The 26877-nt window shown below is 43.8% G+C and overlaps 1 protein-coding gene across 3 annotated transcripts in view; it reads left to right on the top strand.

The window, feature by feature from the left end:
• The window catches only part of Rnaseh2b (ribonuclease H2 subunit B), a 53066-nt gene extending 37477 nt beyond the window's left edge, over positions 1 to 15589 (top strand). Inside the window, exons 10-11 of one of the 3 annotated variants that reach the window (XM_005075283.4) lie at positions 1752 to 1832; positions 3584 to 3729. In XM_005075283.4, coding sequence (XP_005075340.1) covers positions 1752 to 1832; positions 3584 to 3697 — 195 coding nt within the window. In that variant the 3' untranslated portion in view covers positions 3698 to 3729. Of the gene's footprint in view, positions 1 to 1751; positions 1833 to 3583; positions 3730 to 14971 lie in introns of those variants that run through there. The other 2 variants (XM_021230231.2, XM_013117204.3) reach the window with 2 other exon arrangements.
• Positions 15590 to 26877: the final 11288 nt, after the last annotated feature.

The following is a 26877-nucleotide window of genomic DNA, read 5'->3' as shown; positions in this document are numbered from 1 at the left end:
TATTACCGGCTATCCTCTCTGCTCTCCTGGCTGAAGGCCTGTCTAGTTCATCGGCCTCTCCATACCCTCCTGGATGGGAAGATGTATTCTTTTTTCATTTTATCTTTTGAGACAGAGTCTCATTCAGTATTTCAAGCTGGACTGCAACTCACTCTGTAGCCTAGGTTGACCTTGAACTCCTGGCAGTCCGCTTGCCTCTGCCCCTAAGTGCACCACCACACCTGGCACATTATTGTACAGTTCCTTTGCTCGAGATTGCTCTGTGGCCAAGAACACCTTCCTCCTTCTGTTTCTTATGGCAAGGAATTTCAGAAGTTCCCTGTCTTCTTTGTGTCCTGGGGGCTGTGAGCAACAGCTCTGCCAGCAAATGCAGGGTTTGAAGGAAGTAGGGATAAGGTTGCATTTCTCAAGGGCACTGCTGCTAGCATGTATGTATCTGGTATTTCCACGAAGAGCTTAAACCGTCTGTGCAAATCCAGGTGTGATCACCCTGCAGTCTGCCCTCCGCACAGCACAGGGCCATCCACTCAGCTCTGCTTTCTCTGAGAAGATTGGTGTGACTTCCTTTCCACTATGGTCACCTGACATTAAGACACAGCCCAGATCACAGAATTTTCACATGCATAGTATACATAGGCGTGAAGGGATCTTGTGAATGGTGAAAATATGTGAAGGTTTGACGTAGCTGCACTGGGCCTAATGAACACAGGATGTGTATGAAGACCGAGATTAACACACACATACACGTACACACACGTATAAAGGTCATTAAAAAAAGATCATTAAGCCGAGCGGTGGTGGCGCACGCCTTTAATCCCAGCACTCGGGAGGTAGAGCCAGGCGGATCTCTGTGAGTTCGAGGCTGGGCTGGACCGACAGCCTCCAAAACAATACAGAGAAACCCTATCTCGAAAAACCAAAAAAAAAAAAAAAGATCATTAAAAAATAGATATGAGGCAAGGGCAGCAGGGTGGCTTGGGGGACAAAGATGCTTGCTGCCAGTCCTGAGCTTCTGCGTTTGATCTCTGGAATCTGTGTAGTTAAAGCAAACAGCCAGTTTCCTCAAGTTGTCCTTTCTCTCCCACACATGTGGTATGGCATGCACCTACTCAAGCACACACACAAGTAAATAAGCATATTTGAATTAGTTTTTATTATTTATTCATTCATTCATTCATTCATTCATTTTGAGATCTAACTCCTCACCCTCTGCTACCACCTGGAGTGTTTGCTTAGGTTTCCTGTCCTCTGGCTGCTTGCTATGCAAGGATTTTGTATGGATGGATCAGATAAGGCAAGGCTCCCTCTGTGCAAAGTTGCTGGTGACAGAGTCATGCTGGCTGTGTTTGTGGTGGACACTAGTTCGGGATGGCGCTGAACAGAGTGACCCACCTGGCAGCAGGGTCCTTAAGGGATCTTTGTCTCCAACTTCTGTGCCTTCCATGTGGCCCCTCAACTGCCCTTGCAGGCTGAAACCCCTAGCAGCCCACAGTGCATGAAGCATACAAAGTGGGTTCACGTCATGAAGGACTGAGGGAGACGAGTCGTGGACCTACTCAGGTGTGTCCCGTCGTCACCAAGGCTGCTCCTAGGAAGAGACAAGTGGCTTCATCCCTGAAGTTCTTGTCAAAATGTAAAGGAGTCTGTGAAGTGTGAACTTGTTGGAGTCCTGTGGGTCCCAAGGGTCTGTCTGTTTTTAGTGGAGGTGACAGGATGCTGTCTGACACTGCTTTGCTGCTCTAACATTGCAGAAACTAAAGGTATCAGATGAACCTGTAGAAGCAAAAGAAGATTACACTAAGTTTAACACTAAAGACTTGAAGACTGGCAAGGTATGTGTGCCCAGGAGTACTGGCGCGCTCTGCAGGCCCAGCAGCCTCACATTTCCAAGGATGGTTGCATTTCTAACATCATAATTAATTCACAGTTGTTCAGATAGTGAGTGTGTCAGATTAATACATTTTGCAAATCTAAGAAAAGCTTTGGGCATGCAGAAAGGGCTTTAATTTCAACTTCTCCAGGAATTGTTTTTCACTCCTATTGCCAAGAAGGGTCCCAGAAATTATAGTAAATAACAAGAGTATGGGTTCCACCATTTAGCATTCACCCAGCAGATGTCTACCGAGGGACATTTCTTGCTTAGTTTTATCTTAAGCGTGCATCATGAGTAACATGCTGCATTCATTACTTAGATCTTGGTTCTGCCCTTTTATTTAGTGTTATGAGAGTGTCTGCCATTAAACCTCCGTGGCTACACTGGTCCTGACCCACAGTCACATGATTTTATCAGTTCCTGTGTTTGCACATTCAGGTTACCAATAGGCTGGTTTGCTTTGATGAAAGGGAGACATTATTTAGTCCTCTGCTCTGACCACTTACTTCATTGCCCACAGTTTAGAAGACCCAGCTCAAAGAACACCAGCCTTTTCAGGCAATTCAAATAGACAGCTAAAATGCTTTCCAGAAATGCTGTAACTCCTAGGCACTGCCTGCAAGTGTCCTGTGTCCATGCCTGAACCGTGTGTTTCTTTTGCTTTTAACATTTTTGCTTGTCAGAGGAAACATTTTCTTAACTAGAAAGGTCTGTTTTCCAGGTTCTTTGTGTTTGCAAAGACTATCAGTTGTGACCCTTGTCTGTTTCTGTGTTGTGACAGTAATGCTTTTCTGTTGATCTATGAGAATTTTCTCTGAATTAAGGCTGGTAACTCTTTTTATGACACATGAAAGGCATGAGAAAATTCCCAGGGTATTTGTAGCCTTTTTGCTTGATTTAAGCAGTTATGTTTCCTGAGGCTAGGTATATAACTAGCATATATTTTTTCCCTTTTTATTCTTTGTAATCACTGATCCCAAGACAAGTTGTCTCCCACTTAGAGTTTAACACTGTATAGCTCTTATATCCTTTAAGTTTTTTCAATTTTATTTCTTGGGCTTTGGTAACAGAAGTTCCAATTTCAAGTTTTGTCCAGATAGCTCATTCTCTTGCTGTTCCGTGTACATGGGGACATTGTGAATCTGTCTGGTGGAAATCTTTCTGCCTGGTGCTCCAAGGAAAGGCCATCTACTTCTTGGTGGTCACACACCACCATGGCACTGAAGAGAATCAGTGAGTAGGACCAGATAGAAATTTCCATGGCAGAGTGATGTGGGGTCAGCTCCTTGGAAAGCATTTCCTTTTTGCCCCCACAGTGGGACAGCTAGGTTCCTTGCAGGCCATCTTTTGAATATGACAGCACTGCCCTTGGTTTTCTGTAGAGCACAAACAAAATCAGATTGTGGATTATTCATCATTGGGTGAAGAACACAGGCTGTAATTCCCCAACAGTTGCCCCCATTGCTTCTATTACATTTAATACACCCTCAAAATGATCCCGGAGGAACCATCCTTGGAACACTCCAATTCCTTAGAGTGGGGCAGGTTTCCTTTAGAAGTCTGGATCCTGAGGAGGTAGCAGGCTTGTTTTCACTCCACCACTCATGTCCCTACTGAACCCAGTGAACCCAGAGAACCCAGACTCGGGCTTGTGTGATTTACATGTATGGTGATTTACAAATATTGCAAATCTCTTATTTTTATTAACAGAAGAATAGCAAAATGACTGCAGCTCAGAAGGCTTTGGCTAAAGTTGACAAGAGTGGAATGAAAAGTATTGATGCTTTCTTTGGTGCAAAAAATAAAAAAGCTGGAAAGATCTGAAACGTTGAGAATAAAATCTAATGAAGCAGAAAGAGAAGTTTGCCTCTTGCTTGTTCTGTCTCCCCTCTTCTTGCCACTGCCATCCCCACCCTGAGTCACTCCGCTGAAAAACAGGAGACATGGTTTTCAGATCCTGCCTGTAAGTCGCTGCGGTTTGACTTTGTGTCTGACAATCTGTGGGAAAGTGATTGTGTGAGCTATCGACTAGGGCCTCTGGAATGTTTGCCATAATGAAAAGTCATCAAGTGAACAAACCTTGCTCAGGAAGGTTTGATTGGTGCCCAGCTAGTCTCTGCTCCCTCGTGCTGGCTTCAACTGAAATGAGCTGGACAAGAAAACTGTACATTTTGGTAAATCTTATAATTGTCCGTATTTTTGTTTGTATGAATTCATGTTATTTGTAAAAAAAAAAAAAGTATAGAAATAAAACAAAATTGCAGTCTCTCACCTTTCTGTTATCAGACACAGCTTATACTTTTCTTAGAATAAAAAATATTTTCAAGAACTCTAATAGTAATTTTGTTGCTTTTTATACACTGTCATTTTGTGAACATTACCCCAGCCTCCTGGGTATTCATAAACAGGCTGTTAAACCCTGATGTGGAGCTCAGGGGTGGTAGGGGATGTGGGGCACTTGCCTTTCATGCTCGAGGACCTGGGTTCAGGATCCAGTACTGCCAAAAATAAATCCGTGGATGCTTATTTTAAATTACAGTGTAATTTTCAACTATTTGGATATTTAATCATTTAATAACCATTTTCCTATAAAACTCCTGCACCTAAGGCTAGGGGTCATCCCAGGAAAAGGGCAGAAAGATTTTAAGAGCCAGAAGAGCAGGATTCTGCTGTGACAGTGTCTCCTAGAAATGACGGGGGAGCTTTACCTGTGAAGTCCCACCAGCATGGATGCCTAAACAGGCTCCTCACGGGGCAACACCAATAGCCGTGATACTGGGAAAGGAGTAAAGGGGCACTCAGCCCTAAACAAGGAAGCACAGCCAACCAAGGAATGCTGAGAGCTGGAGAAATAATCTTCTCCAAGGAAGAGCATGCCAATTGATTATTAAATACTAAGTGGTCAGCCCTGAAAACAGGCATGCAAGTAACATCATAAAGTTTGAGCTCATTGCATTTATATATTTAGGAATGTGTTTGTGTGTACATATTAAAGAAGATTAAAAGGTGATTGTGAATTTGAGAGAGAACAGGAGGGATATATGGAAGTGGTTGGAGAGAGGAAAGGGACAGGAGAAATTATAATTTAATTTTAAAAGATACTTTATAACCCCTCTTATTTTCTAAATCTTTGGTATTTGAAGCGTCATAGTAGATGTAAATATTTTTCCACATATGTAAAGGGAAGCTTTTTCTTGAGAGAAGCCTTCCCGCCAGCCTGGTTCTAGAGCCTCATCAGTCCCAAATAAACACATAGGAGGCTATATTAATTATGAAGCTGTTGGCCTTGCTTGTTTCTTACTGGCTAGCTCTGACTTAAGTATTTATCCCATAATTGTTAATCTATGTCTCTTACCAGAGAATAGTTCCGGGCTTCCTACTCCATGGCGTTACATCTCGACTCCCTGTGTTTCTCCTTCCCAGAGTTCTCCTGGACTCCTAGTCCCACCTATTGGCCAGCAGTGCTTTATTGATAAATGCACAGGACTTCCCCCCAACACACATATTTTATTACTTTTTGGAAATAGTTTTTTAAATGTAGGCTTACTGGTTTAAAATAAGTTTTCATATGTATGTGAAAATATATGTATTTTGTGGAAATATATGTATATGTTTGTGGAAACACTTCACAAAAAGGTTAACAAGCAGTGTGTATGGCTTCTTAGGGTAAGTAAAAGGCATCTTACTATGGTTTTTAAATTTTGTGTATGGGGGTGTGGGTTGATGGGTATGCGCACGTGTGTGTGGGCCGGGGAGGTTGGATTTGTGTATATGATGTGTGTGTATGTGAGTTCAAGCACAAATGTACCACAGCACACATATGTCAGTCAGAGGAAACCTCAGTTTTCCCCTATTTGAGACAAGGTCTTTGTTGTTCATTCTGGGTGCATCAGGCTAGCTGGCTTGTGAGCTTCTGGGGACCTCCTGTCTCTGTTATCCCATCTGGTCAACAAAGCACAGGGTTACAGGTGTTTGGTACTATTCCTGGCCCCACATCAGTTCTGGATTTAAACTCAAGTTCTTTACTCACTAAGCCATCTTTCCAGCTCTTGGAATGGTTTTAACTAAACATCTTTTCTATGAGTTTATTTATTTATTAATTTATTTTCCATTGGTGCTGTGCCTGCATGTATGTCTGTGTGAGGATATCTGATCTTGGAGTTACAGAGAGTTGTGAGCTGCCATGTGGATACTGGGAATTGAACTTGGGTCATCTGGAAGAGACGCTAGTGCTGTTAACCACTGAGCCATCTCTCCAGCCCCCTAACAGTATCTTGATTAATAATGATGTTGAATATTTTCACATTTATTAATCAATTGTCATCACATAGAGAATTGTTCTTTTTCTTCAGTCACTTGGGGTGATATCCAAAAGCTTTCCACTGTAAATTATTGTCAACTATCATGATTAATAAGAATATCCCTGGAATTTAATACACATCTACTTCACATATAATGTCACAAATACTAGTTTTAGGCTCTTTAAAGAATTTTATCCTTCCCATTTGTTCATCTATGAATTTTCTATCCAATGAGTTATGCTGTTAATTCTGATGCTCATTTGTTCCACAAGAGCCAGTGGGAGACCCATCAAGCTTGCTCTAATATCGTGTGTGTGTGTGTGTGTGTGTGTGAGAGAGAGAGAGAGAGAGAGAGAGAGAGAGAGAGAGAGAGAGAGAGAGAGAGAGAGAGAGAGAGAGAAGTTGGTATCACATACTCTCCTCTGTCCATCCCTTCCTTACCCTTTCAAACAAGGACTCCTGCTAAACTTGGAATTCACTGATACAGTAGGGCTGACTGAACACTGAGCTCCAGGGCCTACCTGATGCCCCCTTCCCACCTCCAGTGCTAGAATTACAGATGTTTGCATTCACATGTGGCTTTTTCATGGACTCTGGGAATCTGAGCTTGGGTCCTCATGCTTACACTGTGGGTACCTTGCTGGCTGCTTCTGGCTTCGCCTTTCCATCTATTAAGTATGCTGCTATCATTGTTTCTTCTTCCTGCAGTCGGATAGGAAGGACAGGTTCTTGTACTTTGTCTGCATAATCTGAATCAGCCTTTCCCCAAAGGAATTAGAGAGCACAGTCTAGATAGCAGGTGAACTCACTCTTATGCTATGTTGCTGTTCAGTGTCCACATCTAGGAAATGATTCAGTCTGTGCAGTGCTTGTGTACACACTCCCAAGCATACTCGTGTCAGTCTTAAGTCAGTACCTGATGATGTGCATTGGTCTTTAGAGTCCTTCATTAGGCTGAAGCAGCTTTCTTCAATTGCTAGTGCTTCAAGCTTTTAACATGTGTTAAGATGCTAACTTTTACCAATAACTTTTTGTGTCTATTGAGAGGATCATAAAAATTGTTTTAACAAAAATATCTCAATATCAGAGTTATGACGATTGAATAGGTTAAAGCCTCTTGCATTCCTAGGATAAGGCTGATTTGATTGTATTTATTTTCAAATACAGTACTGGATCTTTCTAATGTATTGTTACAGATTTTTATAGCACTGTTCATGAGGGATACCAACCAGTAGTTTTCCTTCCATATACTGCTTTTGTCTGATTTGGGTAACAGCATAAAACTGACCAGTCTTAGTTTGCCTTCTATCGCTGTAATAAATAAAGACACCATGGCCAAGAGCAACTTAAGGGAGGGAAGGTTTTACCTGGCCTACATTTCCAGGCATCCAGGGATGCTAGGGCATGAATTTGGATGCAGGAACTTAAAACAGAGGCTGGAGCGGTGCTGCTCACTGGCTTGTTCCTCCTGGCTTGCTCAATTTGCTTTTTTATAGAACCCAGGACCACTGCCCAAGGATGGCACCACCCACAGCAAGCTGAACCCTTCCACATCAATCATTAATCAAGACAGTGCCCATAGACTTGCCTGTAGGTCAATCTGATACAGGCATTTTCTCAAATCAAGTTCCCTCTTCTCAGATGACTGTAGCTTGTGTCAAGTTGAAACAACAAGAAATAGAAAAACAAACAAAAATCAGCTACACAACATGTGGCCTTAAAAGGAACTGAAAAACATCTTTACAATTTTTTAAATATTCATGTATTATTGGTGTGTGTATGAGTGTTGCCTGCATGTATGTCTGTGTACCAATTGTATGCGATACCTGTAGAGGTCAGAAGAAGGCATCTTGATTCCCTGGAACTGGAGTTACAGATGGTTGCGAGTTAACCCTATGGGTGTTGGGAATCAAGCCCCAGTTCTCTGGAAGAGCCCAAGAAACACCTTTGAATAACTTGTCTTCAGAAGGAATTTGGGGAGATGTTTATTTCTTCCTTTTGTATTAGAATTCACCAGTGACTGTTGGACCAGGAATTTCTGGAAAAGTCTTTTGTTTTAATTTTCATAGTACTATTCCAGCTTTCTCCTTTTTCTTGTGCCAGTTTTAGTAACTTGTCCATTTTTTCAAGTTTTTTAGAGTGTTTTAATTATAAACATTACTAGGTTTCCATGCATGTAAATAATGTGTTTTGGTTGTGTCTACCCATCGTCCTCTCTTGCTTCCCTCCATTCCTGTGGATGTCTCTCCTTTCAAGCCGCCTTCCTCTTGTGCATCTGCTCTGATTTGCCCTTTTGCATGTCTGACATTGATCATTTGCATCATTTTTCCTTTCGTCATTAGCCCAGGTCGTTTGTCAGTTCCTTTTATCCCTTCAGAACCGTTGCCACAGGTCTTGGCAGCCTGAGAGGACACCCGGCGGCTCTCCTTCCTGTTAGTTTGTTTCCGTGTGGTTGCAGCAAGCTGACTGTTCACATGGCTTCTGGGTGTTGACTTACTTGCTTAAGCACCTTGAATTTTGGTTTATAATTGTCCATAAGTTTAGAGATCCCTGGGCAATCATTTTTTTTTGGTTGTTTTTTGTTTTGTTTTGTTTTTTTTTTTTTTTTTTTATTCCTCTGCTGTTTCCTTCTTTGCTCGACATGCCTTCAGACTTTGGGACTCCATGTGTGCTAGGCCACTTGACTGTCACCTTGACACTGAGTTTCCGGTTTCTTGTCATTCCTTTTCTATTTTGATAGCTCCTCTGTGGTTTCAGTTGTACTCTGGTTTGTAGCATTTCATTGACACTAGTGGTATTTTTCAAATTCTGTAATTGTCATCTCTAGGCGTCCTTTGGTTCTGTCTTCCCATCCCTGTTGTGTTTATGTTTAGTCCCAATGCTTCAAACATGCTTCTCTGCCAGCTCCACTGCCTTTGTCATTTCTGGGCTGGTTTCTTTTCTCTTTCTTTTTAGTTTGTAATCATGTTGTGCTTGTCCTAACTTATTTTTCACGGTGGTAGGAATTAACCCTGGGTCCTTGAGAATGCTAGGCAAGTGTTCTATCACTGTTATACATGCCAGCCCTTTTTCTTTTGGAATGTTTTTTGATTTTTAGGAAAAATGCAAAAATAGTAAGGAGAGTTCATGTGCACCCTTGGCCTGTGTTTCCCAATGATAACCCTTTGCAAAGTCATGCTGCAGGGATCAAAACCAGGGTGTTTATAATGATATTGGATATTGGTCTGTTAATCTGTAACCTTATGGGAGTTTTACCTTTCTAATATTTTCTGTTCCAGAATCTATTTCATGATTCTTGTATTGTGCGAGGTTCCCTGTCTTGGCATTTTCTAATTTGCAGGATTGCCTTAGTGTTTCTTTTATCTTTCAAGGCCTTTGGCACTGAACCATTTGAGGACAGTGGTTGGTTATTTGCAGAATGCTCCTCGCTTTTTTAGATGCCCCAAGACTGTCCTACTCTTCCATCTCTCCTGTGGTCATTCCTAGAACTACTTACAGTAGCTCTAGCAGTCTTAGCAGATGCTGGATAGCTTTTGCGTTTGGCACTGGCCTAAGTATGGGCATGTAATAACTCCTTTAATCCCTATTGCAATTAGAGTTGCAGAACAGGTGCCATAGGAGCTAGGTAGATGATGTTAGCTGCAGCAGGAGGAATAGCTCAGTCTGGAAGCCCAGGGAGTTGTTTCCAGAAGCCTTTGCTCAGATGTAGCCAGGGTAGAAACGTGGACTGATGAAAAGAGTTGCAGAACAAATTACAAACTACAGGCTTGCTTATATTTAAGCGTAGGTGTTGACAGCATGAAAGACTTAAGGACCACAGCAGTGTGTGTGTGTGTGTGTGTGTGTGTGTGTGTGTGTGTGTGTGTGTGTGTGTGTGTTGTCTTGAGTTGCATTGATCAAATGATGTATATGTTTCAAAAGATTTAGTAAAATGTTTTGTTATGCTCATTCTTAAGTTAGAAATGTTTTTCCTTTGGGGAAGGAGACTCTAAGATTTTTGGTCACCACACCCAGATTTCTGTGTGGGTGCTGGGAATCAAACTCATAAACTGTAAGTTTATGGGGTACATTGTACAGGTTTACAGAGAAGTTAGTGCTGGGAAAATAAAAACTTCCAAGAAAAGCCAAAAGAACTCTTACCATGTGTGGGTCACAGAGGAGCCCTGGCACCTCTTTTGCCTGTAAATATGGTTCATGATTTTCTTTTTAAAACAACACCTATAAGAACTTAACACTTTACAAATACCATCAGAGCAAAGGCCTTTGTCATGGTGTATTGGCCACCTTAACATTCTTGTTCGAGGCCGGGCGGTGGTAGCGCACGCCTTTAATCCCAGCACTCGGGAGGCAGAGGCAGGCGGATCTCTGTGAGTTCGAGGCCAGGCTGGACCGATAGCCTCCAAAACAATACAGAGAAACCCTGTCTCGTAAAAACCAAAAAAAAAAAAATTCTTGTTCGAGAAATCCCTCCGAAAAGGGACTGTTGCCTCTATGTAGGTAGTCTTCATGTGTTTTTGTTGGGTTTGTGCTAGCCGTGTTAAATTCTTGACTTGCAGCCCATGAGAGGCTCAAACAGGATCCAGAGAGTGATGGCTCTTTCCCTTTCTTGTTCCGGTTGCTCTAAGTTCCCTGTTCTGTCTTGCCTCAGTGATGCTCACTGCTTTGCCCTGTGGAAGCCATCTCTCAGCAGCAGGAGCTGTGCACTGTACAGTCCTAGGCAGAGTGCATGCAGTCGTGAGATGTTCGACACATCAACGAGAGACTGTTAAAGGAGTGGAACTTGATAGCTAACCAAGACTCTTTCCTTTTATGTCCAGTCTTATCCCAAATCAAATTTTCCCCAGCTCTTTCATCTTGTTTGTCTTTGTTGTTTGAGACAGGGTCTTATGTAGCCCAGGCTGTCCTCAAACTGACCATGTAGCCAAGACTAGCCTTGAACTCCTCATTCTCCTGCCTCCCCTTTCTGGTTGCCGGGATTATAGGTGCGTGCCATGACGACATTCATTCATCTGTTGGGGTTTACACTCTGGCCCTAAACGCACAAGGCAGTTCTCCATAGGTATAAGGCTAATGTCCAGGGGAACTGATCTTTTCCATCAACCTCCTTTGTGCAGTTTGCTGCAGTGCATCCTGGGAATCACCATCATTTCTCCCATTTTACAGCTGAAAGGGGCAGGGTCACATAGCTAATAAATAACAGCAGAATGTGACCTTAGTGCCTCTGACTCCAGACTCTCCATTCCACTCAACATCCCTTCCTCAGCCTACAGCTGCATCTCAGATGCTGTCCGCTCCCCCAGCACAAAAGATAGCCCTTCTTGCAGCTTAGGGATTGACTGTCTTCCTCTGTTTGTAAAGATGGCCCAGCTTGATTAGACTTCTTATATCATGTTTTCTCCAAAACCTTCCATCCCCAGCACTAGCCTAAAAATGCATTGTGAACACAGCCTGTTACAGAGCCTTTTCTGACAGCAGAGTGCAGCTCTGGGGAGACAGCAGAAGGACATCCCCTCGGCACTTGGAAGACCTGATTTGTCTGAGTAATGGGAAGGATCCCATTTTTACACCTTCTCATGTACTGAGATTTACACACTCCTCAGATTTGTGTACTCTTTGAGGTATCAGACTGGACCAGAGGTTTCCTAACTATGTTTAGTAGGACTCTACAGTTTCCATAGCAATTACATACCATTTTTTAGTTAATCTTTACAACATTCAAAGAGAGATACTGCCCCTGTTTTACAGGTGTCCAAAGTGAGGCAATACAGACTGTCTGTAGCAGCACTAATATAGCATCCTTCTTTTTTGGAATGCAAGCTTTTTCTTCTGGCTTCCTCGAGGTTCTGACACCATTCTCTGTATAGTGTATAGCCATTGTGCCACTCGTTTTCTGTTACTGTGATGAACAGCATGACCAAGAATAACTTGAGGAAAGTTTATCTCATCGTACAGCTTACAGTCATCATAAAAAGAAGTCAGGGCAGGAACTCAAGATTGGAACTGAAGCAAAGACTACAAGTGCTTACTGGCTTTCACTCCATGACTTGCTCAGTCTGCTTCCTTATATAACCCAGGACCACTTTCCCAGAGCAGCACAAGTCTCAGTGGGCTGGGTTTTCCCACATCAATCATTAATCAAAAACAATTCCCCACAGGCTTGCCTACTGACCAGTCTGATGAAGGCATTTTCTCAATTGAGGTTTCTTCTTCCCATCTAGCTTGTGGAAAGCTGACAGAAAAACAAACAAATAAAATAACCCAGCACAGCCATTGTTGTGTGGCTTTCCCTGAGGAGATGTGAGAGCGCGAACATCTGTTCACTCTAGACAGGACTCCACCACCAAGCTAAAGATGACACCACTTATGGATAACCCTGTAAAGCAGTGAGTTTTAGGGCTTACAGAACTGTGAGTGGGGAAGTCCTTATGGAACCAAAGGCAACTACATCCTGAAACAGCCCACCCAACATGAGTGACCACTCAAAACAGCTGCCTGGAAAAATGCAGGCTCCTCACCCCAGCAGTTGCTACAGCTTCTATAACATTTCCCGTTGCCTTGTGAATCTTCTAAATTTTAGGAGCTTCCTGAGATTTGTGAGTTTTGTTTGCCTTCTGAGTCTTAATAAGCTTTTCTTCCAGAAAGACATATGAAGGGAGCTTCTAATTCATCTGAATAATAGAAACCTGGACTCAGATATCGAGGTTGAAAACTGAAAGATCAGAGAAGCAGCACAGCAGCCACTAGTGAGTTCTTACCTCTATGAATCCTCAAACTGAGTGGGAGATCCTGTCTCTAACAGATTTATATTCCTGTCCCCACCTCCCTGGTACTGGGATTAAAGGTATGAGCCTCCCAAGTGCTGGGATCAAAGATGTGTGCCACTACTGCCTGGCTCTATGGTTAACTAGTGACTAGCTCTGCCCTCTGATCTCCAGGCAAGCTTTATTGGTTAGGACACATATAAGATATCATACAACAGACATGTTTCCGTTCAGAGGAATAACTACACAATAGCCATTTATTTTAAAGTAGTTTTTATAATGAAGCTACAAATTTGTAATAATAGAAAATAAGAAAGGAAAAAGTAAACATATTCTGCTTTATCTTCTGGTTTTGTCCTTAATAAGTTTGACAAGTCCGTTTGTCCTCAACAGCCCCAAGCTGGACTATAAAGTTTTTGTGTAGCAGATGTACTCAACTGTCAGCTTTCTAGGATTTACTGTACTTTGTTAAGAAGTGTTATTTTGTTAATCAAAAGGAAAGGGCAGAAGGCATTAAGTGAGATTACCGATGAATCAGACAGAGCTCTTCATAGACATTAAAGTTATCTTCCTACTGTGCATATAAAATCAAAAGAGTATTGATAGTTTTTGCAAAGTAAACTAGAAACAAACTTAGATTCTCTTACTCCTTAAGGACGTGTTTGAGTGCCTATTGTGTGTCAAACATGGTTCTAGGTACCAGATATGAAGCTGACAGTGTGGCAGACAAAAACAAAAGAACAAACAAACATAAAAACAACAACAAATTGCCCCAGGGACATTTCCATCTCAGAGTGGGCAGGAAAATAACCTATCAGGTGGTGGGGGACTATGAAAAACCCCAGTGAGGACAGGACAGAGTTCTGAAGAGAGGAGAAGTGAAGGAAGACCTTGCTACCTTTATGCCATATCCACATTGGGGAATGGAAATCAGATTTTGTCAACGGGGTCATGTGTAACATAGCTTCAAGATCAAGTCTTGGTACTCTTATACTCAGTAAGATGCTAGTTTACAGCCATTACACATGCAAGTTATATTCTTCAGGAATATTAGTGACTGCTACTGTTCCCTGCAAGTCTATGTCTGTCTATTTTGCTAGACAGCCAGGTGTGTGTAAGGTTCATGCTTAAGAAACACTTGTTTTAAGGGAAAAGGGGTTAAGAAAAGCAAAACTGAGCTGAACTCAAGAAAGCCAGTATCAGAGAGGGAGGACTGATGATCAAAGGGATTAAGACTGGGCTGGTTGAACCCCCAGAAACAGCTGACCAGACAAAGGTTAACTCTTGAATCCCAGGCATCAGCCTGGATATCCAGCATGGGACTGATCAAGACCCCCTGAATCTGGGTGTCAGTGAGGAGGCCTAGGTAATCTATTGAGCCTTGGACAGCAGATCAGTACCCATCCCAAGTATACACACGGTCTCTGGACTCCCATAGAACAATGTGAGGTGCACTCTCACCCTGAACTCTTGGGGAAGGGTCTAGGCCCTGCCCTATATGAAATGACAGACTATGGACACCCCCATGGAGGGCCTCACCCTCCCTGGGGGAATGAGGGGATAACGGGGGGGGGGGATGGGGGGAGGGCACGGGAGGAGGGGAGGGAAAGGGAGAGGGACCTGGAACTGACTTGTGAAGCAACCTTGTTTCTTATCTAAATTTAAAATGGAAAATAAAAAAAAATTAATAAAAAAAAAGAAAAAAAAGAAAAGCAAAACTGAAGTCACTTAGGAATTGCTCATCTTGGAGTCATGTTTACCTGCATTTCTTGTGTTTCCATTTCTTTTCCCACAGTGGTGGTATCGATTCCACTAGTGATAAGAATATTGCATTTTAAACATTCTTTTGCAGTAGACATCGGAGGGAGAATATCTTCATAGTCAACTGGTTTTATCTCAAGATGAGATGGCCAAGTTGGGGGGATCTCCAAGGAAACACCACTGTTACCTCTCAGTATCCAAGCTCCTAGCCAAGCTTTTCTGTTCCTGTAAATGATGTTTGGGTTCTCAGGTGACCCTTTTCCTCTCCTCTCTAGATGCCAACACAAAGACGAAAAAGGGGCAAGTGACAAGTGATGCAAAGCTTGCAAAGCTTAGCTGCTTCCTGTGCAACTTCACATGCCACAAATTGCTAAAACATCTTCTGCATCTTCAGGAGCACTCTGCAACTTCAGGAAAGCCTCCAGGCACCCGAGGTGTCTGTTCAGGGACCAGTGATGAATGCAGTTCCTTAGATCAGCCATGCCCATTTCTCCTGGGACTTCTCAGCAAGGTGTTCTATGCTGGAGTTCACACTACACAGAGTGTGGATCTGAGGAGGGCCACTACCTCACCCTACCTCTGCCCCAGCCCAGTCGCAGAAGAGTTCGTATCTTCCCAGGCTAGTGCCTCAGACTTCAAAATGTCCAGAGGAGGCTTCCTGTGAAAGCAGGGTCATTCCTCCTTACTGACTTGGTTGGCCTCCCATTTTTTGGGAGCACCTGCATGGTTGATGTAAGTACATGAGTTCACACTACAGACTCTGGCGAACCAAGTTTCAACCTTTTAAATACTTCTTTATTTCTTATCAGCTTGGCAGTTTCTAATGTGATAATGATGCCCAAATATGTACATTTCACAATTTTTGGAGTTATAAACATGGTTTCTATTTCAAAGATTTGTCTAGTGTGTGTATTATTGTTAGAACCAGCAGAGAGAGAGAGAGAGTTGGAAATGAATGCCAATAACCAGTTCAGTAGATAATTCTTCTGGTTGGGCAGAAACGTCTATAGTTCAAATGACTCTTCCACTGGGCATACAGCAGGGCTGGCTGGCTGCCGCTCAGCTGGCCTCCCTTGTTCACACAGAACTGACCCCCCAACCCAACATCTTCAGGGAATAATTCTGAGTTCTGACTCCCTCAGCCAAGTTGAGTCTCATTCTCCAGAAGTCTCATTTCTGTTTGCCTTCTTCCCAACATAGAAATGACCCTGAACCCTAAGAGACTGTCAGTGCCTCTGTGACTGAGAAGTGAATCTGCCACTCCAAATCCAAATCTACAAAGTCAATGTGAAAAGCTGGGGGTGTGGCTCAGTCTGAGGAGTGCCTGTCTAGTATGCAGGAGGCCCTGGATTTATATCCTAGAGTACCACGTAAACCTGCCATCACAGCTCTGGGGAGGTGGATGAGAAGCAGCAATTTCAAGGTCACTCTCAACTGTACACAGTTAAAGGCCAGTCTGGGATTACATGTGATCCTGCTCCAGAAATAGAAAAATCAATGTGTAAACCTAGAAGTTAGGGGTGCTTCCAGGAGGAGCTGCTCCAAACACGATATGTTTGAGCCAGGATGTTGTGATGACTCATTGTTCCATACACAGAAATCTAGCCTTTTCTATCTTGCACAGTCCTGAACACTGTGGTTGGAGGTCAGGGCATAGTTTGGCTCAAGGCACCTGCCACCATTAACGTGCTGCTGTAGTCAGCTCTGTGTCCTTGAGCAAATCATTCCCATGAAGACCTCAGCTCAGGCAGGTCCTACTGTTCTCTCTTTCCTCCCGAGACTTATCATGGGAGCCTTCCAGGTAGTCCCATGGTCCCAGAAGTGTGATGCTGGCCCAGGTGGTGGATTGTTTCTACCACAAGCTCTACCTAGCAGCCATGCCTCATCCTCTGCCTCTGTGGCCTCCTCTCCTCCCACTTTCTTATTCTCTCACATATCACTGGATACTGATGATGCAAAAGACATCCCTAGAAATCCATTCATGGTTGTGCCCCAAGTTCACATCCCACTGGTATCTGAACATTAAAGACCTAGCACTTCATGGTGACCCTATTTAATGTTTTTATACAAGAAATTCATGTACATTCCCACAAACGGGCAGCTAGAGCAAGAGTAGTCCCTACCCACTACTGGTGACACCCAGGACCCTGGGTGACTATAGTCTTCTTTCTACACACGTCTTAGTCATCAGCATCTAGCTGCTGTTATCTTTTAGCCAGCAGCTCTAGAGTTAATTTCCAGGCAGTTCACATCAGCATGTTATCTAAGAACCAAATCCTATCTTGTTATCCTTCAGAAAACCTCTCAGAAAAACTGGAGGAGATCAGCAGAGCTGGAGCTTGACACCATAAGCTGGTTCTTCCCCTCCACACCCACTGCCACCAGGAGAGAGGTGGCTCCTTGGTTACATGGCCCGCTTGCCCAAGGGTGATGGGGACATCCCTTGGTGCTGGCTATGCACCTGTTGCACCTCAGAGGATGAGTCAGAGGGGACAGGTAAAGACTCCCCCACTCTGCCAGATTATGGAGGACTTCCAGAAAATAGTCATGCTCAGAGCTGCAGTATGGGAGGCAGAGAGCCCTGTGGCTGAGACTATGAGTGGGTCCAGTCCATGTAGAAATGGCTCTAGAAGTGTGGACACCCCATTCCCTTTGCTTCTCCAGCCACACCCACTGCTAGCAGCATCGATTCAGGGAGAACGATCTATATGAGCAAAGATTCAGCCTCCCTCTAGGACATCTGGTAGGAGTGGTGTGTGTGTCTGTGCAGAGGTGGTGTGTGAGGGGGGTGAGTCTGTGTGAGTGTCTGTGCACACTATTTTGCAGGTGTGAATGCTGGTGCGTGTGTGCAAGCCAGAGGACAGCTTTCAGTGCTTGCTCTCACCATTTTAACTAAGTCTGAGATGTGCTCATTGCTGTGCAGGCCAAACTAACTGGCTCCAACCTTCTGTCTCCTGTTTCCCATTTATTTGTCTGCTATGTCCAGCTTTTACAGGGATTCTGGGAATCCAAACTCAGGTCATGAGGCTTGAGTGGTTAGCACTTCACTCACTGAGCCAACTCCCCAGTCCATGTAACACTTTGAATAGAAGTAATTGAGGATGGGAGTATAAATTGGAAGGAAAATGATTAAAGAGTAATTATTTTAATTTATTGTAGCGAACAACTAAGTGATATTTCTCCCTCTCTTACTTTCCTCCCTCTTCTGGAAATGTTCTTCATAAGCAAGTATAACTCATATCAAAACAGCTGAAAATTTCTGTTGGTTTTGCTCATGGCTTTGGTTCCTGGAAATGTCTTGCTCAGAATTTTTATTTTGACTCGAGTCTCATTTAGTAAGTTACTGGGAGAATCATGTGACACATACTTAATGCTTTATGCTTCCCACTCAAATATGTACCTAACAAATGCTATCAGAAACCAAATAGTTGGTCTTCAGCCCTGCAACTTTAACAGTCTCAAGAGGCCTTGGGTGTGATTCCTTGACCCTCTTCCTCAGTCAAGAATGTAGCATTGGCTTAGTTTGTGTCAACTTGCAGGTGGAGCCTGGGATTAATTTTGTGCTGAGGTTTTCTCCGAGCTTTAGAAGGAAGCTTTAGGCTGAGAGCCACTGCTCCTGACTACAAAGCAGAGTAGAGAAACACAACCAGCTCAGGAGAGCCCAGGAAGTAGCACTTACCTTTGCTGTCAGAAGTTACCAGCAGTTACTATTCCAGCAGATAGTAACAACATTGCTTTAGGATCTCAGCTCTCAGAGCTGCTGCTGCCTTGCTCCAAGGAGATCAATGGGGGTGAGTCAGGAGGCATAGTTAAGTGCTTTTGAAGTGATCTGGACCACTTGTGGAAGCAAATAAAATTGCATAATCCTATTGCACTTGATCTCATAGTTTGTAGGATTTGTTACACTACAGAAAATGTGTGAAGTTTCTGTATCCCTGATGTGCTGGGAAATCAGGCTCTCAAGAAACCAAGCTGCACTGGGAGAGGTAAAGAATTTGGTTCGTTAGACTATGTGGTGGTTTGAAAGAAAATGGCCCCCAAGGGGGAAGTGTGTCCCTGTGGAGGCAGGCTTTGGGTTCTCATATACCGAAGCCACACCCAGTGTCAAAGTTCACTTCCTGTTGCCTGTTGATGAAGACTCATGATTCTCAGCTCCAGCACCATGTCTGCCTGCACTCCACCATGTCCTGCCATGAAGGCAATGGACTAAATCTCTGAACTGTAAGCCAGCCCATTAAATGTTTTCCTTTATAAGAGTTGACGTGATCACGGTGTCTCTTTACAGCAATAGAAACCCTAACTAAGTAGATGGCTCATCTGAGCTAGTGCTCCAGAGAGAGACTAACCCAGAACAGCAATTATAGGCTTTCCAGTGGTGCTCACTAATTGCTGCAGCATTGTTGGGTTATGGACTTGGGAACATAAGTGTGGTGGTTTAAATGACAATGGCCTGCATAGACTCATGTATTTGAATGCGTAGTCACCAGGCAGTAGAACTCCTCGATAGGATTAGAAGGCCTTGCTGGAGGAAGTATGTCACTGATTGGGCTTTGAGGTTTCAAAAGTCCCTGCTGCCTACAGATTAGTATGTAGCTCTTGGCTACTTCTCCATCGCCATGTCTGCTTGTGTATCTCCATGCTTCCAACCATGATGATGATGGGCCAAACCTCTCAACCTGCCCCAAATGCTGCCTATAGCCCTCTTTCCCCTGGTTGGGATGTGCATCCAGCACACCATGGAATAAATATATATCCCAACTCCTTTGAGTTGTTACAGCAGATACTCAGCCATGAGAATGTCTTGGTTACCCTCCACACCCATGTCGCCTTAAAACCTTGTCTATGTGTGACACCCAGCGTGAAAATAAAATGGAAAGGACTGAGAGAGCCAGGGCCGTGTCTACCCAGTGGGACACCTAGAAGATCCAGAGCTATTACAGCTTACGACTGAGCTCTGTTAACTCACATAAGAATGCATGCTTCTGAGAAAAGCAAACAAAAAGTAGTTCTGGGAACCCCACACAGCCAAGCCCATCAGAGGCTTGTTCTCATAAAGATGGAGCTCCTGTACCAGAAGTGACTGTAGGGAGACATGAGCCAGTAACTTGGGTGTAAAGACTATAGTGGGCTTGCTGTTACCTCCTTCCCCATCATCTGCTCCTGTGGTTGTCCACTTTGGTCACAGAGTGACAGCTGGGTAAGGAGCAGGATCTGTGCTTCAGTAATGGTCATACAGTGGTCTGTGAAAGTTCAAGAAATCATAGCTGAGACCCCAGGCCTAGCCATGCTTCAATTATGTCAGGGGTGTGTTTGTATGACCCCCCATACTATCTCTATTCCCTTTCCCTCCTCCCCACACTCACTTTTGACAGACTTCACAAGATCCACACTTCCAACAGCACAAGTTTATTTGTGATATGTGTGTGTGCACACATGCATGGTACACTTGTGGGTGCACTCACCCACTCAGGCACATGTGAAGGTCAGAGGTCAACATTTCGATATCTCCTTCAATCCCTTCTCCACTTTATTTTATCTGTTTGTTTGTTTGTTTGTTTGTTTTTAGGCAGAACATCTCCCTTTACCTTGAGTTCAACCTTTGGGTTCACATGGGTATCTCCTGAGCCCTTGGAATGGACCCATCTCTAACCTCTAGCACTGGGGTTACACCACACACTGCCATACATGGCTTTTCTATTGGGATTCTGAACTCAGGTCCCGAGGCTTGCACAGCAAGCCCTTGCTTACTAAGCTAGATCCGCAGCTCTTGAATTTTTGAAACACTTCTTGAAGGTTTCTGGTTTCCTAGCTCACAGCCAGTAACCAGCACAAGCAGATGACCTCAAAGCCATGCCCACTGGAGAGAGAAAGTGCAAAGCACACCTACTCAGGAAGGGGCATTTTAACAATGGCTTAACATCCATGTTGTCTGTGTTAGCTTGGCAATATGTATACACATGGCATTCTTGTGGTGTGGAGTTAATTTATTCAACAGGCAAAGCTCTCTTCCATCTGCTCACCGTCTTCTCAGATTTCTCTGGACAAAAGAGCTGAGTGTGAGATAGATGGTCAAGGACTAATTGACAGAGCTGTGATCTCTCTGCTGTGTGGCACCCAGCATGGCTGCTCTGGCAATGGACTGTGTGCTTGGCAGCTTGGCAGTGACAACTGAGTGATGTAAGACTATGTAGGCCATCTTGGAACCAGGCAACATGGATGGAAATGTAGCCTTCCAACACAACAGTAAAGTCCAAAACAGAGCAACACAAAGTGGTCAGGGGAAGACAGGATCCCTATGGACAAAGTGAGACTATCTGAAATGAGTGGGACTCACCGGGAGGCCAGTGACATCTATTTCAGGGCACGCATTGGCCTGTAGTACAGTCTACTTACTGTTCCCCCACGCTTTGGAAGTAACAGTAATTCAGGAGGCAGACAATCTGAGCTTTCTGATTACACACTCTCTGGATACTTTTAACATTTTCTCTGCCTGGTGCTACAGCCTAAGCACACATTTAAAATTCCAATTCCAGTCATGATTGGGACAATAGTTGGCCAACTTGCCAACAGGGACACAGCCTGGTAGGCTGACAACTGTCTGGGGACCTTGACGTTGGACAGGTCTAGGCAAGGCGCGTTTCAAGTCAGGAGATTTCCTTTATTCAAGTGTGAAGAAAGGTGTGTCACCTTTAAACCCACACATTGCTTTCCACTCTTAACAAGGGGACAGAGTGACTAACGACCTAATGGAACCCAATTCCTTGGCTGCCCAACCCTCAGTGCTATCAACACAAATGCTGCCGTCTCAAAGTTTTGGGAATGTGCCTACGGTGCCCACTTCTTTCTGCTAACAGAGTTATAAGACCAAGAAAATCTGAAGACAAAAGAACTTCCCAGCAATGATTCTTGGGAAGAACATTTTGCTGTTTCTAAACATAAGGGTCCTGCACCAATGTCACCAATGAGCCATCAACGAAAGGCCAAAACCCAACATCTTTTCAAGATTGAATAAGAACCAATGTGTTTCTGTTTCCTTGCTTGCTTTGTTCTGTTTTGTGGTTGTTATTGTTGTTGTTGCTTTTGTTTGGTCAAAGTCTTGCCAAGTAGCCAATTAGCCCAGGCTAGGCTTATACTCAGGGCAGTCCTTGCCTCAGCCTTCAGAGATCTGAGAGTGAAGATGTCTGCTACCATGCCTGATGTGAATCTTTGGTTAGAGGAGATGTCTGGGTATGGATTCCTTGGGAATTCAAACGAAAGGTTTCCTGGAACTATTATCTTCATGTTTCAATAAATGAATGCTTCCCACTTGGAATGTGGCTTTCAGAGTGCTGTTTCAGTCACCATGGATGAGTAGTGGAGTGGATAGATTCATTTTTGTGAGTTAAGAGTCATGACTGGGGACTAAGTTAGTACTATGGGTATTAAAATGTCTTGGTTTAAATTAAATTACCCTGAGGATAGTATAGCAGCCAGGGGGACAGAGACCAGTAGTGTCTGGAAAGGCTACCATGGGTTTCACATGAGATAGGCCTACACACTACTGTATGCTTGTCAATGAAAGAATCCAATACTCACACCCAGAGAGGCCAGGATTTTAATTCTGACTCTGCCATCTTGAATAAGTTTTACCTATTATACCCTCATTTTCTGTGAGGAACTGGTAATGTATTTATCTCACAGGGATACTGGCATATATAAAGTTCTTAGCAAACAGTCAGCCATGCTATCATTTCTTAGGGCAAGCTAGTTCTCCTCTATCTATCTCAAGGCCCCAGCTTTTCTCCAAGCCAAACACCCCAAGCTTAAACCCCACCATTAGTGATCCATGTCTATGAGCTCAGCCCAAAATTGTCTACTGTGCATGTGTTGTTTAGGATCCTGTGGCCAAACTCCTCCATGGAAAAATGATGTCCAGAAAAAACTTAAGAGTTGGCACAAATGATAAGCAACATAATGCCTTCAATAGCTCAAACCCTCTCTAACACTTCACGGTATCTTTATGACCACACACTTTAAAAATCATCTCCCTTTAGCTTTCTAGCAACTCATGTGAAAAGTTTAAAGTCTTTATGTCCATGATTCTTACTTACGCAGATCTAGGAAGTATCCAGCAGACTGTGTGACCATCTCACTTACTGTTAGAAAATACTTTCTCTTGCCTTGAAAAGTTTTTACTTTTTTCCTTCCTTGAAATCACTCACAAAGAGACGAAGTCTTTTTTAAATTGTTTCTTTAGTTTCATTCCAGCAAGATTAGAAAATGAAAAAGCAACAAATAGAAGCAGTGTCTACACAAAACAGGGTAGCATCAGGTAAAAGAGGAAGGAAGGGTATCGACTGCAGAAGTCAGACCAAGTCAAGAGGAGCAGCCTGCAAACATGTGTGAGGTAAGGAGCAGGGTCTACATCCATGTTGACTCCAGTAGAAACAACATATGGACCAGAGCAGCAAGAGCTCTTCCACACCAACTTGCTTGTGGAAAGCAAAGGTGACAAGATTGTAAAACTTGCTGATGATGAGACAAAACCTTTCTTGTCAGACCCAGACAAAATTGGAGCCAAGAATTCATGAAGAAGGAGAGCTCATGCCTGCCTGTCTGAGACAGGTACTGTCTCAAGGACTTTGAAGGCCACAAGGAGTTCCTTCAGGGCCTACTTGCATGCCTTGCAGATTTCTGTAACAAACTTTACCATCCTTTGAGACAAAAGCAAGCCAGGTAAGATATTCTGACAAAGCACACGTTCAGAGGTGGTGCCGCCACCAAGAATCTAGAGTTATGTCTCTGACCTCCAGGCTCTAAAATTACAGACGTGTATCCAGCAGCCTATATGAGCACCTCACTTATTCCCACTAAAATCTTCCTCTTGCCACACCCTCCTTGACACAAAAAATTTACTGTGACGTGTGTACTCTCATTACAATGCCACACTCAATTAAATTAATTAACCTGTGGGAAATCTCTTTCTTTCCTTCTATCCTCCTTCCCCTCTGTCCTTCCTGTTTTTTTGAAACAGTTTACTAAGGTAGCTTAGTGAAAATCACCAAGCCTGACTATTTGAGTTGGATCCCTCAAAACCACTTGACAGAAGGAGAGAACCAACTACTGCAAAATGCCTTCTGATCTCCAGACCCCTGCTACGCAACAAGCACACATGAACACACAACACACACACACACACACACACATAAACTCGTGCATGCACATACACTCTAAAGAAAATTATACACATGCACAGTCTAAAGAAAAACACACACACTTTATAGAAAAGTACACACACACATACACTGGAGAAAAGCACACATACTTATCAGATCTGCAGTGATACAAGTCATGTCTCCATGGCAACAGAAAGACTGTTTTTTACAAAGCCTTAAATAGTGTCTGCAGTTAAATATTTTTTACTCTTTTCATCTGCTCTTTGATGTTTTATCTACCATTTCCCTTTCCTGAATGTTTTATTTCAGATCCTTTATCTTTGAACTAGCTTGGGATGACTCTCGGTAATTGAGTTTATGTTACACTGAGTATTTGTAGTCACATCTCAGCAAAGCAGTCTTTAGGAACCAGGGTTTTGAATGGGAATTTTAGATATATTTCTCCAAGACCAATGCAAAGACACTACCAGGATATTTGAAATGCAAGAAGTTGATACTAGAAGTTTATAGGAGAAAATAAATTAGGACAAATATTCAGGAAAGAGTATAAGACAAGGACTACTAGAAATATCTTTGCAATATCAGTGAAAGTCACTGTTTCAGTGACAAAGATTAAGAGTGTGATGCTGATATTTACTGACAAAGAAAAAAATCAGTTTTCTCCAGTGGAGTTTCACTGGGCATTAACCACACTCCACAACAGGTCCCGTGCCCACACCATATGGTGTGTGTGTGTGTATATGTGTGGGGGGGTTGCTTTTTTCTTTTTTCTTCCTGGTTTTTGTATTTGTTTTGATTTTTATTTGTTTTATGAGTGTGCATGTGTGCACGCACATGTGTGTGTGTGTGTGTGTATGTGCTCGCGCACTAGAGAGAGTGTGTGTGTGTGTGTGTGTCACATCGAGTGGAGCCTCCTGCAGGGAAATACAATGATTCAAAATGCAGACCCTCAGAGCAGCGCCTCCTCTGCTTCAGAGGGCATGGAGACGGATTTTTCTCATGCCACCTTTAAAGCATGACTCAGGCGGTTGGTTGATATATCATTATCACGTTTGGAAATTAAACAGCCACCGAATCTATGAATGCTCATCACACAGTTAATTATTCCTGAACTTTTCTGTGCTCTCAAAACAGATTCTATTTATTTAACGGTCCCTCGGGGAGCACCAGGTGCTTTTGTCCCGCAGACAGGGCCAGTTGTGTAAAAACCTCTGCATCTATCAGGTTCTCTATGTGGCACATAATTGCCTGATTTCCATTTGAAAGTGCAGCTCTGACGTTGAAGCCACAGAGACCCACCATTGCTAACAATGGCTTGCTGACACCTACAAGAGGGATGGGAGTGGAGAGAAAACGCATGTTCCCCCAAATGAACGCTTGCCTTCGTAGCGGCCAGGTCTGAACTTACAGCTGCAGATGAAGTGCTCCTGGCTAACAAACCAAAAAGAATAAAGAAAAAGAAAGCTACACATTAAGCACAAGTCTGTCGTGGCCAGATGGTCCTTTGCGGAGAACAAGTTCCTCTCCTTGCTTTCTAAGTCTCCAGGCTAAGGCATAGCACCGGCTCTCTGGGGACGACAAAGACCTCACCCCTCAGCCAGGCAACCAGGGAGTTGCTCTTTTTCGTTCTCGCACAACTTGAGCTGAAAGAAATCTGGAAGTGAAAGAAAGACACTAAGAAGGGACAGGGGGAGCCAGACATCTGTGAAGATTGAATAAGTCTTAGCCCGGGAGAGGGATAAGCCACCAAGCCTAAATGGAGCATCAGGAATTGTCACCATCTGGGCACAAAGAGGGCTGTGGAGGAGAAAGCAGCAGACAGAGACCCTAGAAGACTACCCTCTCCTCCTCAGTGCCCAAGAACTTTGCCCCCACCATCCAGGATTGTCATAGTATGCAGGACAGCAGGAGCAGGGGTGGTGTGTCTCTTAGAAACCCGGGTTTGAGCTCTGTGCCCCTAAGATGGGGCAGTAGAGACTGTATTCAACTTCTTATTTAGGAAACTGTCCCCTCCTTCTGTAGCTAGAGGCCACTGAGTCTGTCAGTCATCAGTCTGAGGACCAGCCATCTGCTACCATCTGGATAGGCCATGCCTGGGACAGTTGCCCTGAAGTGGAAGAAGCTAAGAGGAACTGGACCAAGGCAGGGTTATGGGGTAGCTGTAGAGGGGTGGCCCCTGGAATGTTCTGCTCTTAGAAGGCCTCTACCTGGAGTCATGCTGTCCCCCAAGCAGTCACTGTTTATGAGCAAGTCTCTTACTGGAGAGACAGCCCATGTCTGCTGGTAGCCATGAGGTAGACCACCAGATACTTCCATGGGAACACAGCATGTACAGGTGTGTGCTGGGGTGTAGACATTCCATGGGCTAGTCAGTTATGTAAGAGTTCATACAATGCTCCTGGACGATTCAAGACCAAATAAAGGTGCATTTGAGGAATGAGGGGCCCTATGAGCATTTTATCAGCTTGGTGAAGCTTCTCAAGTGTGACAGTTTGGATGAGAATGGGCCTCCATCCTCATGTGATGGTGATGGTCTCTTACCTCTCTGGTACCCTAAGCCCCAAACAAACCTTCCCTTGTGTAAGTTGCCTTGGTCATGGTCTTGTAACAAACACACCCAAGCACTGGGAAGATTGTCTCCAGCAGTGTTTAACAGAACAAATGGCAGCTCCAGGGTGATGTACAGAGCGTCTGGAAAGGAAAATGGCTTCCTTTCATCCCCGTGGCCCAGGGCCTTCCACAGTTCAGTTGTCTTGGTGGGTAACTTATAAACTTCAGGGCCTGGGTCTCTTTATTCCAACTTGTCTTCCTTTCTCCTCCCACTGCCAGTTGAGTGGCATGCTGGAGCCCAAGGTCAGGGTGTGAAAGTGGACCCTGGGGCACCTGTCCAGAGACAAGGATTGGGAAGTTATAGAGCCAAGAGCAAGCAAACAGAAAGAGACCACAGGCCAAGTCAACATCTAGAACAAATACAGCCCGTCAGTTGAGGGCTGGCCATGAACATGATTACAAAGCATTTTCCAAAC

Source organism: Mesocricetus auratus, unplaced genomic scaffold, assembly GCF_017639785.1.
Source record: "Mesocricetus auratus isolate SY011 unplaced genomic scaffold, BCM_Maur_2.0 Super-Scaffold_100707, whole genome shotgun sequence".
NCBI classification, from domain to species: domain Eukaryota; kingdom Metazoa; phylum Chordata; class Mammalia; order Rodentia; family Cricetidae; genus Mesocricetus; species Mesocricetus auratus.
This window is presented reverse-complemented; position numbering and strand designations above follow the sequence as displayed.